Source organism: Bos javanicus, chromosome 1, assembly GCF_032452875.1.
Source record: "Bos javanicus breed banteng chromosome 1, ARS-OSU_banteng_1.0, whole genome shotgun sequence".
NCBI lineage: Eukaryota > Metazoa > Chordata > Mammalia > Artiodactyla > Bovidae > Bos > Bos javanicus.
In genome coordinates, this window is record NC_083868.1 from 34,315,069 (window position 1) to 34,330,630 (window position 15,562).

Here is a 15,562-nt window from a genome sequence, read left to right on the forward strand (position 1 = left end):
CATTCATGTTATCATTAATTTTTCAAAGCGCACATAAGATTATCTTGAAGTTGAGAGAGATATGATTTACAATATGAAGCTAACTTATATGCAGAGTACATCATGAGAAATGCTGGGCTGGAGGACGCACAAGCTGGAATCAAGATTTCTGGGAGAAATATCAATAACCTCAGATATGCAGATGACACCTTATGGCAGAAAGTGAAGAAGAACTAAAGAACCTTTGATGAAAGTGAAAGAGGAGTGAAAAAGTTGGCTTAAAGCTCAACATTCAGAAAACTAAGATCATGGCATCTGGTCCCATCACTTCATGGCAAACAGATGGGGAAACAGTGGCTGACTTTATTTTGGGGGGCTCCAAAATGACTGCAGATGGTGATTGCAGCCATGAAATTAGAAGACGCTTACTCCTTGAAAGGAAAGTTATGACCAACCTAGACAGCATATTAAAAAGCAGAGACATTACTTTGTCAACAAAAGTCCATCTAGTCAAGGCTATGGTTTTTCCGATGGTCATGTATGGATGTGAGAGTTGGACTGTAAAGAAAGCTGAGCACAGAAGGATGGATGCTTTTGAACTGTGGTGTTGAAGAAGACTCTTGAGAGTCCCTTGGACTGCAAGGAGATCCAACCAGTCCATCCTAAAGGAGATCAGTCCTGGATGTTCATTGGAAGGACTGATGTTGAAGCTGAAACTTCAATACTTTGGCCACCTGAGGTGAAGAGCTGACTCACTGGAGAAGAACCTAATGCTGGGAAAGATTGAGGGCAAGAGGAGAAGGGGAGGAAAGAGGATGAGATGATTGGATGGCATCACCGACTCGATGGACATGGATTTGGATGGACTCTAGGCGTTGGTGATGGACAGGGAGGCTTGGCATGTTGTGGTTCATGGGATCGCAAAGAGTTGGACATGACTCAGTGATTGAACTGAACTGAATTTCTTTGCATTTTTAAATCTGTACCATCTTTAGAGGCTGAATGAATCTTCTAAAGTCATAAACAATTTTTTCACATCTACAAATTTCCTGAGTGAATTTGTTTGCTTTTAGAAAATCAACTGTTACTCATCACTAATAAAGAAATTGGCCCAAAATGATTTATATAAAAGACCAGATCTGAACTATCTTTTTTGGATAAAGAAGCACAGGTGCAAAGGGATTAAACTGTAGGCAAAATGTCTCTATTATTTTATCACAGAAACTAAATGAAAAATCAAAACATCCTGATTTTTCAAGCGCTGCACTTTTACTACAACACACCACTCCTTGTTGTATATTTATATTTGATTTAAGTTTTTTCTTCTAATGGAAAGCATTACTAGTCTCCCAAAGGAAACTGACATCCTCACAGAACTTAAAAAGTATTTGATCAAATCATCTGATTTACTTTTTGGTAAAGTCATTTTCCTGGAGAAGGAAATGGCAACCCACTCCAGTATTCTTGCCTGGAAAATCCCATGGACAAAGAGGCCTAGTGGGCTATAGTTTATGGAGCCGCAAAGAGTTGTACACAACTGAGCGACTGAATACAAAGTACTTTTAGGAAAGAACTCCCAGTATGGAAATAGGTGGGGCTAAATAATATAGAATCATACATTTCAAAGGAATTTTCCCTCCATTTTAAATTTCACTCTCCTTTGTCAGCTTGAAATGTAAAAGAATATTTTTAAAGAAAAAAAGTATACTTTTTTTCAATAACAGACTGATATTATTCATCAACTTTTCTTATAATTACATAAGACTTTTGGTTGCCACCTACAGTTTAAAATTGCAGTAGTTTTCATTTTTCAGCCTTTTTTTTTTTTAATTGTATAAGGATTTCATTCAGTATGTGAGGCCAGTTGAAGCTATCAGAGGAATGAAAAGGGATGCATTCAAATCTAATTTTTGAAAGGGTTCTTTTTTATGAAGCAGATGAGGTTACCGTATGGCTCTGGAGGAGGAGACAAGCTCTGGCTTGTTGAGACCTTGTCAACCTCATGTTTGTCATTTAAGTAAGAGCCTTGGTGCTGTTATCCATTCTTATGCTATAATCCAAATAGGCTGTTACAAGTAGCTGAACATAATGGGAACAATAAATGTCTTCTGCACAGGCGAAAAAAGCAAATACAGTAAACTTTTCCTCTTACAGTTGCTTCTAATGGCACTGTAATTATTGGTAAAATTAAGATGCCTTATTATTTTTAAAATTAGGGAATGTGAGTAATTTCTATCAGAAAGATACTTCTTATATTAATATGTTGAGTTCTGGCCAACAATATTCCCCTGATGATCTTCTGTATCTCCAATAATAAACCTTGGTTTGGATTCACTCTTGATTATCCCAGGACCACCTAGGGGAGTTAGTGACAGAAAGTGGAAAGGAAGTAGACACATGGAAACCAGGCTAAATGGTAGCAGTTTTTCTCCCTATTGAATACTAGTCCTTGGAGGGAAACAAGCAGCTTGGGCTTCTGGGACTCTTTAGACTTAATTTTGTTTCGAAAATCCAATCTGAATGGGCCAGAATGCCATTTTTAAAAAGAGAAACTGCCACAAAACAAAACAGGTTGACAAGTTAGAAATTATTGTACACTGCATTTGTAGAGAACAGAACATACCTTTAACCTGAAAAGCTCGTTATTGGAAAAAAGGTGCTGTAATACTCTGGAGTTTATTGTATACAGTGCTTGTTGGAAGTGATTTCATTTTGACAAGGTTATACAGGATCTGTTGTGCTCTAATAAGCTCCAATAACAAAATACAGTTGAATTTTTTGAATTCCTTCATTAGGATGTGAAAAAGGACCCTTTTTCTATTATTTTGAATTGAGTATGATGATTTAGAGCTCTAACACTTTAAAAACATTGAAAAACTGCATTTGGAATGTAATATTCTTCAGTATGCTGAATTTTATTTTTTTAGACTGGAAGATTCTTAGCAGAAATTCCTAAAAATTACTTCATTAATGGTAAAAAGAGGAGGAGGGATAATTTTTTGCAGAGATTCACCATGTATAAGGCTCAATTACTAATCCATGTCTTTAAAATTGATGCCATTTCCTATGTACTGACAATATTGCTATTACCACCAAAAGATGCATTATTTATAAATTATCAGTCAAATTCAAAGCCTAGAGCTAAGTACCCTAAGGAAGCACTGAAATATACCATGGATTTGATAACTATTTCCTCTGTTATCTTATCATCTTTTATACTCATAAATAAAAAAACAAAAAACTAGTAATGCATTAATTGCCAAGTAAATGTGATAGCTTCCCAGATTTCAACCACTAATTTCATGAAGAGCTATGGTATGTATTCTGTTTACTGTGAACTTTATTATTAATAAGAGAATAGTTGAGTGTACTAGTGACTATGTTAATTAAAGAAAATTTAAAAATTTTACCTTAATATTACTCATGTATTTTGATAGATGTTCTCCACTAAAGGAAAGAGAGAGAGAGCTATATAGCTAGTGAGAGGCACATAACTCTGGGTGGGGTCACAATAGTGTGGTCATGACTGTAAAATAACATTGTTATGGCAATACACCTGGATCCTCTGTCCGTGGGATTTTCCAGGCAAGAATACTGGAGTGGGTTGCCATGCCCTCCCCCAAGGGATCTTCCCAAACCAGGGAGTGAACCCAGGTCTCCCTCATTGCAGGCAGATTCTTTACCATTTGAGCCACCAGGGAAGCCCATAATTTTATGGTAGAGGGATACAGGTAGCAAAATGCAGGAACACTAGATAAACTCAGAAAGCGTGAAGAGTGTTCAGAGAAAGGAAATCAGTTGGGGTTTAGTTGATCACGGAAGTCTTTACAGAGCAGGTAGGAATAAGGCTGAAAGTTGAGAGTAGCATTTCACTAGGCACATCAAAAAAGGGAAGGCTACTTTAAAATGAAAGTGAAGTCTCTCAGTCGTGTCCGACTCTTTGCGACCCCATAGACTGTAGCCTACCAGGCTCCTCTGTGCATGGGATTTTCCAGACAATAGTAGTGGAGTGGATTGCCATTTCCTTCTCCAGGGGATCTTCCCGACCCAGGGCTCAAACCTGGGTCTCCCGCATTGTAGACAGACGCTTTACCGTCTGAGCCACCAGGGAAGTCCTAACTTTAAGATGAGACTGGGTGATACCGATGGGTTGGATCAGAGTAAATTTGTACCAAGGCAAAGTTATATTTTTAAAAGCAAGAATGCTGATTTCTAAAGATTGAGCTTACAGTTTATTAGAAACATAGGTACATAAATACATGTGTCATGGTAATATGTAAAATAAGCATGTGTAGAGGTGCATGTAAGTGCTTGAAAGCACATTGAGGGAAGATATTAAACATGAAAGAGAAAAGTAATGTGAAACAGGATGTGACTCTGAGAACATGCAACAAAGAGAACAGAGAGAGCTGAGTCTAAAATTTGGGGAAATGACTTGTATCAGGGCAGATGTCTTGTATTCCAGACTTCGGCTTTTCTGTTTAAGCTAACTGGCATTATAAGAAATAAAGAAAAGAAGCCAAGCATACATGCTCTGACTTGTATATAACTCTAGCCCCTGTTGTTCCAGAAAACTTTAACACTGAGGCAACTCAAGTGGGTATAGTTTGGAGTTCACATGAGAATCATAGAGGTTAAGCAGGAGACATGATGGACTGATGAAGTGTCATAGCAAAGTTTGGCCATGGTCCCTGGGAACACAGATTTTAGTTTCCTGATTCACTAGCTTTGTTGTATGAGTCGAAATTGTGTTTCTGCAAGTGAATAGGTTATTATAGAAGGAACCCACAGTATTTACACTGCATTTATTTGTACTCAATATTCACTCACATGAATAACTTTTGCAGCCAACTCAGACTTTGTCTTCATAATATACAATTGTGCAATTGACTAGATTTGGGATTTTGTCTGACATTATTGAAATATTCCTGAATTTTCCTTATATGTTATGGTAACACATTATATATGTTACAAGTAAGATGAAAACTGTAATTTATTTTAATTTACCTCTTATATGTAGGTAAAACTATAGGCAAATATTTTCATGCCTTGGACCTTTATTTTTCTCAGCTCCCCATCAATACAAATTCTCAAATTTTTGCTTTAAAGGAAATTCCTGATTTTATTATGGCTACTATAGTTTTCTAAAACAACATTTTATTAATAAATAATAAATAATGGATCATGGACCTCTATGAATTCATTTAAATATCTTATTTAAACCACAAAATTATTTTAGCAAGTTTTATCCATGTTAGTATATAGTAAATGAGTAGTTCCCTAAGATTTAATCTGCTAGGAAAAGATTTAAACACTTAATCACAATTTTAGAGAAATTGGTGTTACACATGTATATATAATGTGATAACAATATTTAGCTACTTGAAGCTATTATTGTTTCACATTCAAATTTCTTACTAACTACAAGATGTTTTATTATTTCTGATTTTGAAGAACTTTATTGGAATTTCTCTTTTTGGTTTTAAATTATATTTATATACTAATTTATTTGATCAGATCTAAACTAAAATAAACAAAATCTAATTATTTTCACTTTGTTCATTTCTGAAGATACCTTTTTTCATCCACTACATATTTTATCAGTTATTAGTTCATCATTTATACATTAATATCTAGAAAATATATTATATAATACAGTAAATTTATTTTGTAAATTATAAATGCTGAACTTCTTAGCCACTTTTTTTTTTCCAGGCAAATTCAACAATATTTAATTAGATTAACATGCTCTCCAAGGAAAATGACAATGAAAAATTTGAGCCAGTCTTTGTATTGTAGAAAACAGAGATGAAATATCATGTAGTTAATTGACTGATCTATTAGATAGCTGCCATTTCTGAATGCTAATATCCATAAATTACATACCATTGATTTTTTCTGTTTTTTATTTATAGCTATTTTTATATCCATTTAAATATTCTTTAATCATAGGATGTGAACATGTAAGGCAAAATCATCTAAATTGATGTCATATTTAGCAGATTATTTATAATATTAATATGACTACAGATTATGTGGCTTTATGAACAGAATTAATAAATTGATGTTGAACCAGGATTGTCACTTTTATTATATATGGGCACATTTGTAATTCTCCTGCATATGAATCAGAGTATTTTTATTCTACACAGTGTATTTTTTTCAACAAAGAGAGAGAAAAAATGAATGTGTTGTAGAAAAGGAGAAAGTGATCTTCATTTTTTATCCTGTGGTATATTTGGTTGAGTATGCTTTATATTAATAGCATAATGGTTTTAAAATATACAAGATTCTAGATCCTCAAAAATAAGGTTAATGACAATTACTTGTGTTTCCAATTTTGTATTTCCTTATGGAAATATAGCTTCATTCTCATTGAAGTGAAGTGAAGTGAAGTCGCTCAGTTGTGCCCGACTCTTTGCGACCCCATGCACTATAGCTTACAAGGCTCCTCTGTCCATGGAATTTTCCAGGCAAGAGTACTGGAGTGGGTTGCCATTACCTTTTCCAAGGGATCTTCCCGAACCCAGGTCTCCTGCATTGCAGGCAGACGCTTTACCGTCTGAGCCACGAGGGAAGCCCCCTCATTCTCATTATTAATGTTTTTTATCAATGTTTAAATAAAAGGCCAAAACCTTTAAAATAATTGCTGAATGATGCCAAATGTTGGTGCTCATTTGTAGGGGTAAAAACTAGAGAGGTAGGTGTTTGGACTTAGTAAGACAGCTCAGAATTTTACTAATTTCTGCTTTGACAAGAGTTATAGTCAGGCAGATAAAATAAATCATCTTGAGATGGAAATGTTAGAGAAATTTGCCTCTCCAGTATACTCATATATTTAAGAAAATTCTCTCTATACTATAGCATATGTATGTGTAATTTTCTGGAGAAGGCAATGGCACCCCACTCCAGTACTTTTGCCTAGAAAATCCCATGGATGGAGGAGCCTGGTAGGCTGCAGTCCATGGGGTCGCTAGAGTCGGACACGACTGAGCAACTTCACTTTCACTTTTCACTTTCATGCATTGGAGAAGGAAATGGCAACCCACTCCAGTGTTCTTGCCTGGAGAATCCCAGGGATGGGAAGCCTGGTGGGCTGCCATCTATGGGGTCACACAGAGTTGGACATGACTGAAGCGACGCAGCAACAGCATGTGTAATTTTCAAGGCAAGGAAACTATCTCAAAGTCTTCTCATCCATTAAGTGGGGATAGTAATAGATAACTCACAATTTTGCTTTGATCATTTACCGCTGATCACAGTGAGTTACTCAGTGGTCCCTCCTAGCCTTTCACCCTTTCTTGGAAAGTCTCAAATCAGGTGAAAATGGAGAGAGTTCCTAAGAAGATGGGGTGTGCATGAAACTCAGGTCAGGCTCTCACAGCTTTCAGAGTAGCAGAATATGTAGGCAAAGACTCCGTTTGTTTTGTTGTTTGTTGTTGTTGTTGCTTAGTCACTAAGTCTTGTGAGACTCTTTGTGGCCCCATGGACTATAATCCACCAGGCTCCTCTGTCTGTGGAATTTTCCAGGGGAGAATTGTGGAGTGGATTGCCATTTTCTTCTCCAGGGGATCTTCTTGACCCAGGATTCAAACCTGCATCTCCTGCATTAGCAGGTGGATTCTTTACCACTGAGTCACCAGAGAAGTTCTCATTTTGTTAGCAAGAATATTTACTGAAAGAAGTTTTAGGTTGTAGTAGTTTTAGGTTGTCTTGAAAATGTGTGCTTCAGAAAATAAAAAGTTTCTGTATGTAGTAAGGACAGAGAACTTTTTGTGATCAGTAGTAATGAAATATTTTAGTTTTATATTAACTAGTCAAAAAGTGGACTTTTCTAGATCCCCTAAAATAAATTATATGCTTATAATGCTATGAACAAATTCATTTAGTAAAATTTTACTAACCTTCTAAATTGTGCAAGGTACCAAAAGTAAAGCAGGCAAAATTCCTCCATTCAACACTTCACTGCCCAGTGGTGAAACTGACATGAGTAAAATCATAGCAATAGAAAGTTTAGGTACAAGAAATATCACTCTATTCTCTTGGTCTTTCTGAGAATTCTAACTAATTCCAGCTAATCTTACATGGTTGAGTTGTGGTTGATTCTGATTAATCTCTTGGCATTGAATATTAAGATTAAATGTTTGATATTTCACAATAAAGTTGAAATAATTGAATGGACAATGTGATGAGAAGAAAGAACAGAATGAAGAAGCCCTCAATTTTTTCAAAAAAAAAATGTTTCCAAACATGTAAGCTGAAATAATGTTAAGACAGTTCAGTTCAGTTGCTCAGTCATGTCCAACTCTTTGCAACCCCATGAATCCCAGCACGCCAGGCCTCCCTGTCCATCACCAACTCCCAGAGTTCACTCAAACCCATGTCCATCGAGTCCGTGATGCCATCCAGCCATCTCATCCTCTGTCGTCCTCTTCTCCTCCTGCCCCCAATCCCTCCCAGCATCAGAGTCTTTTCCAAAGAGACAACTCTTTGCATGAGGTGGCCAAAGCATTGGAGTTTCAGCTTTAGCATCAGTCCTCCAATAACACCCAGAACTGATCTCCTTTAGAATGGACTGGCTGAATCTCCTTGCAGTCCAAGGGACTCTCAAGAGTCTTCTCCAAACCACAGTGCAAAAGCATCAATTCTTCAATGCTCAGCTTTCTTCACAGTCCAACTCTCTCATCCATACATGACCACGAGAAAAACCATAGCCTTGATGAGATGGACCTTTGTTGGCAAAGTAATGTCTCTGCATTTGAATATGCTAGTTAGGTTGGTCATAACTTTCCTTCCAAGGAGTAAGCATCTTTTAATTTCACGGCTGCAATCACCATCTGCAGTGATTTTGGAGCCCCGAAAAAGTCTGACACTGTTTCCACTGTTTCCCCATCTATTTGCCATGAAGTGAGGGACCAGATGCCATGATCTTTGTTGTCTGAATGTTGAGCTTTAAGCCAACTTTTTCACTCTCCACTTTCACTTTCAACAAGAGGCTTTTTAGTTCCTCTTCATTTTCTGCCACGAGAGTGGTATCATCTGCATATCTGAGGTTATTGATATTTCTCCCTGCAATCTTCATTCCAACTTGTGCTTCTTCCAGCCCAGCGTTTCTCATGATGTACTCTGCAGATAAGTTAAGTAAGCAGGGTGACAATATACAGCCTTGATGTACTCCTTTTCCTATTTGGAACCAGTCTGTTGCTCCATGTCTAGTTCTAACTGTTGCTTCCTGACCTGCATACAGATTTTTCAAGAGGCAGGTCAGGTGGTCTAGTATTCCCATCTCTTTCAGAATTTTCCACAGTTTATTGTGATCCACACAGTCAATAGCTTTGGCATAGTCAATAAAGAAGAAATATACATTTTCTGGAACTCTCTTGCTTTTTCGACGATCCAGCGGCTGTTGGCAATCTAATCTCTGGTTCCTCTGCCTTTTCTAAAACCAGCTTGAACATCTGGAAGTTCACGGTTCACGTATTGCTGAAGCCTGACTTGGAGAATTTTGAGCATTACTTTACTAGCATGTGAGATGAGTGCAATTGTGCGGTAGTTTGAGCACTCTTTGGCATTGCCTTTCTTTGGGATTGGAATGAAAACTGCCCTTTTCCAGTCCTGTGGCCACTGCTGAGGTTTCCAAATTTGCTGACATATTGAGTGCAGTGCTTTCACAGCATCATGTTTCAGGATTTTAAATAGCTCAACTGGAATTCCATCACCTCCACTAGCTTTGTTCGTAGTGATTCATTCTAAGGCCCACTTGACTTCACATTCCAGGATGTCTGGCTCTAGGTGAGTGATCACACCATCGTGATTATCTGGGTCATGAAGATCTTTTTTGTACAGTTCTTCTGTGTATTCTCGCCAACTCTTCATAGTATCTTCTGCTTCTGTTAGGTCCATACCATTTCTGTCCTTTATTGAGCCCATCTTTGCATGAAATATTTCCTTGGTATCTCTAATTTTCTTGAAGAGATCTCTAGTCTTTCTTATTTTATTGTTTTCCTCTATTTTTTTGCATTGATCGCTGAGGAAGGCTTTCTTATCTCTCCTTGCTATTCTGTGGCACTCTGCATTCAGATGCTTATATCTTTCCTTTTCTCCTTTGCTTTTCACTTCTCTTCTTTTTACAAATATTTGTAAGGCCTCATCAGACAGCCATTTTGCTTTTTTGCATTTCTTTTTTTGGTGGGGATGGTCTTGATCCCTGTCTCCTGTACAACGTCACGAACCTCTGTCCATAGTTCATCAGGCACTCTGTCGATCAGATCTAGTCCCTTAAATCTATTTCTCACTTCCACTGTATAATCATAAGGGATTTAATTTAGGTCATACCTGAATGGTCTAGTGGTTTTCCCCACTTTCTTCAATTTAAGTCTGAATTTGGCAATAAGGAGTTCATGATCTGAGCCACAGTCAGCTCCTGATCTTGTTTTTGCTGACTGTATAGAGCTTCTCCATCTTTGGCTGCAAAGAATATAATCAATCTGATTTCAATGATGACCGTCTGGTGATGTCCTTGTGTAGAGTCTTCTATTGTGTTGTTGGAAGAGGGTGTTTGCTATGACTAGTGCGTTCTCTTGGCAAAACTCTATTAGCCTTTGCCCTGCTTCATTCCGTATTGCAAGGCCAAATTTGCCTGTTACTCCAGGTGTTTCTTGACTTCCTACTTTTGCATTCCAGTCTCCTATAGTGAAAAGGACATCTTTTTTGGGTGTTAGTTCTAAAAGGTCTTGTAGGTCTTCATAGAACCGTTCAACTTCAGCTTCTTCAGTGTTACTGGTTGGGGCATAGGCTTGGATTACCGTGATATTGAGTGGTTCGCCTTGGAAATGAACAGAGATCATTTTGTAGTTTTTGAGATTGCATCTAAGTACTGAATTTCAGACTCTTTTGTTGACCATGATGGCTACTCCATTTCTTCTAAGGGATTCCTACTCACAGTAGTAGATATAATGGTCATCTGAGTTAAATTCACCCATTCCAGTCCATTTTAGTTCACTGATTCCTAGAATGTTGACATTCACTCTTGCATCTCCTGTTTGACCACTTCCAACTTGCCTTGATTCATGGACCTAACATTCCAGGTTCCTATACAATATTGTTCTTTACATCATCGGACCTTGCTTCTATCACCAGTCACATCCACAACTGGGTATTGTTTTTGCTTTGGCTCCATCCCTTCATTCTTTCTGGAGTTATTTCTCCACTGATCTCCAGTACATATTGGGCACTTACCGACCTGGGGAATTCCTCTTTCAGTATCCTATTATTTTGCCTTTTCATACTGTTCAATAATGAAATAATGTTACTAGTGATTAACAATATGTAAGAGTGACTGGGAGAGATTTGTTATTTGACAAGTCATTTTCTTGACCAAGCTGTCATATGAGCCAAGGTGCTGCCCATCAATTGCTTTCATCCAGTTTCTTTTTAGGTGCATATGAAGTCAGATATGCAGATGACATCACCCTTATGACAGAGAGTGAAGAGGAACTAAAAAGTTTCTTGATGAAAATGAAAGTGGAGAGTGAAAATGTTGGCTTAAAGCTAAACATTCAGAAAACTAAGATCATGGCATTTGGTCCCATCACTTCATGGGAAACAGATGGGCAAACAGTGGAAACAGTTCCAGACTTTATCTTTTTGGGGCTCCAAAATCACTGCAGATGGTGATTGCAGCCATGAAATTAAAAGACGCTTACTCCTTGGAAGGAAAGTTATGACCAATCTAGATAACATATTCAAAAGCAGAGATATTACTTTGCCAACAAAGATCCATCTAGTCAAGGCTATGGTTTTTCCAGTGGTCATGTATAGATGTGAGAGTTGGACTGTGAAGAAAGCTGAGTGCCGAAGAATTGATGCTTTTGAACTGTGGTGTTGAAGAAGACTCTTGAGAGTCCCTTGGACTGTAGGAAGATCCAACCAGTCCATTCTAAAGGAGATCAGTTCTGGGTGTTCATTGGAAGGACTGATGTTAAAGCTGAAACTGCAATACTTTGGCCACCTCATGCGAAAAGTTGTCTCTTTGGAAAAGATTCTGATGCTGGGAGGAATTGGGGGCAGGAGGAGAAGGGGACGACAGAGGATGAGATGGCTGGATGGCATCACCGACTTGATGGACATGAGTTTGAGTGAACTCTGGGAGTTAGTGATGGACAGGGAGGCCTGGCGTGCTGCAATTCATAGGGTCACAAACAGACACGACTGAGCGACTGAACTGAACTGAACTGAAGTCAAGGGGAGAAGATGAGAGAAAATGTTGATCAGATAAGCAAGAGTCAGATTGTGAGTCTATAATGGCTAGTGGTGGTCATTGTAAAAGACTCTACATCAGGTCTCTTAAAGCAGATTAGCAGTTATTAAAACTACCCACTGTTTTTATATTTTTTGAATATTAACATGGGGGTGGAAGCCCCTATATATCATGCATCTCCCCATGGAAAATAGAATATTGCTTGGTTTATAAAAGAATGCTCATGAAAATAGACAGATTGTCTCCAAAACAAATCAGAGTTAGTTATTGCCCATCTTTGTTACTACACAGTAAGGTAAAGAAATCTAAACAATGTGAGATTTTTCTTGCTAAACAAATAAATAAATAAAAACACCAAATCCTATTATTTCCATTTGAGAATCAAATGATATTGATGATTCTGAAAAACTGCTTTTCAGAGCCAATGCAATTTTCTTCACTTCAGTGTATGATAGCAAATAATCTAATATTTTATAATCTGTGATAGTTTGGTAATATCAAGTTTTTTCCACTGAGTTTTAAGTGACTAATATTATTGTATATTCTTATATTTGATAGCCCTGGAAGATATTTCCCTTTACACTAATTAAATACATATATTTGGAGATCCTAATGAGCAAATGATTTTGCTAAAGTGTATTATTTTCTAATTTTAATATTTGTAAAAGTTCAAATTACATTCTTTTTTTTTTAAATTTAGAAAATGTCTTTCATTTATTTCCAGCATGCCTACCCTATTTAGGAAGGCTTATAATGAAAATAAGAAGGTATAACAGAAATTATTAAACAAGAGACGACCGTGCATGTATACATAGTATTTATTCATTCATAATGTTGTTAAAGTCAATTCTACTTTATGATCATAGTAATTGCACTCCAGGCAATACCCATTTTCTCTAGTGACTAATGTAGCACCACTGGATTTTCAGAAGGTTATTTTCTTAATTTGACTGGCCAGGAAGTATTTTCCCTGTTGAAAAACAGATGTAAACATCAATACCAAAGATAAAAGTGTTATCTCATGCTGTTTTCTGATGTCTCCAGCTTAGACAATTCAGCAGGTTAAAGTCTGAGGATTGAGTAGGGCTATTTATCAGAAGTAAGGAACTAGAAAAATTTTGGTGTGACTCACAGACTAACTGAGGGAATGACAGGAAGCCTTTTAACAGCAAAATAATCTGTCAAATGCTCTGAATATATAGGGGCTGTGTAACAAACATGTGAAATCAAACCCCACACAGTAATTACAGGTAATTTGTGAACTGTTCCTCATTTCCTCACTGTGTAAATTATATGCTTATACACCTGAGACAAGAGTTGACTCTCAGGATCTTACTGAAATTCTCGTTGCTTGACACTGGCTATATTGTTTCAGTGTTTATGCTGCTTTTCCAAATTTCAGCTGCTTTTGAGTGAAAGGAAGGAAAATCTTGTAAACTCTGAGCTATTTTTTTCAGTTTATTATGTCCTCTGTACTTGAATCTACTGTCAACTTTTGCCAGCTTTGACTATTTATGGACTAGGGGTTGACTATTATGGTTCAAATCTATGTTCAATAACTTCTCCTAGGTATGCCAAATAATATGAATCATAAACATTTCAGATATTGAGTTCCATGCTAGTTGACCCAATACTTGTTAAAGACTCCTATGTACTGAAAAATTGTTAGAAGGCGTTACCAGCTAATCAGGGTAAGAATTGCAAGATTCTAAGCTGTACATTAACACCATTTGTGAGAAAAGGAAAAGCAAAATAATAGTAATAATAATAACAGTTGGCTTCTTTTTTGTTTGTGTCTAAAGATTGCTTTCACCCTATTTCTTATCATTGTTTGCCTAAAAATATCAAAAAGTATTTAACATGCATATACTCATCCATCGTTAATGTTTCTTTAATCTTATATGGTGGTGTTATTTGTGTATATTTTCTGTTGTGTTGTTTCTTTGTTTACTTCTTTGACAAAGCATGTCAATTTTTGTTTTACCTATCTGTATTTTGCTACTGCATGTCAAACATTTTAAATGACTCAGTGAACAAATGAATTCTTGTCATTTTAAATTTCACTCAAAATATTGCAAGCAATCTGCTTATCCTCAAACATTGCTCCAGGTTTTTGCTTTGTGTAAGAGCATGAAAAATAAGTGAACAAAAAATGACAAGAACTGCATGGTACAAGGAGCTTTGTACCAGATTATCTGTTTAAGCCTGTTAAATTTAAACCTAAATAAGATATATGTATTTATAATTTGAATCATTTATGTTTCTGTTTTGTTTGCATGATATGATTTTGGTTTATATTTTGTTTTTTTCCACTCACCAGATGTTCCCAACACTTTGCTTCCCACTACTATCATCCCCTCCCTTACCACTGCAACAGTCACAACCACTGTAGCCTTAACAACCTGCCCAACCACATCTGCAACAACCAGCAGCATAAGAGGTACAGTATGCTTCTTTGTTATGGCCTAGAAAACACGGTAAATAGAAATCTATAGGGCTTATTTTTTTTAAAGAGTAGAAGAATTGAGATCCAATTTTACTTAATTATAAGGAATAATTAAGTCAAGTCAGTTACTGTCAGTTAGGGTTATTGTAATAAAATATGAGACAAGATGGTATATTTTAATTTTTCTTAGTGTCATATGATTCATGAAAATGTTCAGAATATAGGTAAAAAAAATATGGAGCTCTGAAACACTGACAATTTAAAATGTGAACAAGGGAACTTTTTTTTTTTTGTACTTTACCTTATAAAAACAAGCAAAGAAATAAGATGTTCAAAAATGCAGAGGTAGTTTTTGCTTTTTTATGACCCTCCTTTAGTGTTAATGATTTTTTATTTCTCTGCAACTAGGCTAAAAAGCCTGCGGTGTTGAGTTTGTTCTAAAATTAGCATGATGGGTCATTATAAGTTATTTACCACATAGAACTTTTAGGTAAATATTTAATATATCATCCTAAAGTGATTAGCTGAGTGGAGCTATTTCTTGTAATTAGAGAGTGTTCCAGAAGCAAATGTTCTAGGCTTACCCAGGATGACAGGAATTGATGGTTGGTTCTAAGAATAATTTCTGGTGTCTGATTACTAATAAGATGTTTTTCTGAAGCACAGCAAGCAAAAAGATATTGAAGCAATTCTTAAGGGCAAAAAAAGAAAAAAAGAAAAAAAAAGAAATCATTATGTCATGGTTCAAAAACATAAAAAATATTTCTGAGTAATTAAGTGGTTGTTAGATAATGAAGAAATGAAAAATCTTTTGAGATTTTTTTAGCACATTATAGAAATACACGTTTTAAACTTTATTTCTATGTTCAGAGACAATG

General features: G+C 36.4%; 1 protein-coding gene across 5 annotated transcripts in view; it reads left to right on the forward strand.

Moving 5' to 3' along the window:
* Positions 1-15,562, forward strand: part of CADM2 (cell adhesion molecule 2) — a 1,278,284-nt gene that overhangs the window by 1,176,629 nt on the left and 86,093 nt on the right. For 3 of the 5 annotated variants that reach the window (XM_061431815.1, XM_061431987.1, XM_061431898.1), the window contains one exon: positions 14,559-14,678. The exons of the other annotated variants lie outside the window; for them this stretch is intronic. In XM_061431815.1, the coding sequence (XP_061287799.1) occupies positions 14,559-14,678 (120 nt within the window). The remainder of the gene's footprint in view (positions 1-14,558; positions 14,679-15,562) is intronic. 5 annotated transcript variants of the gene reach the window in all.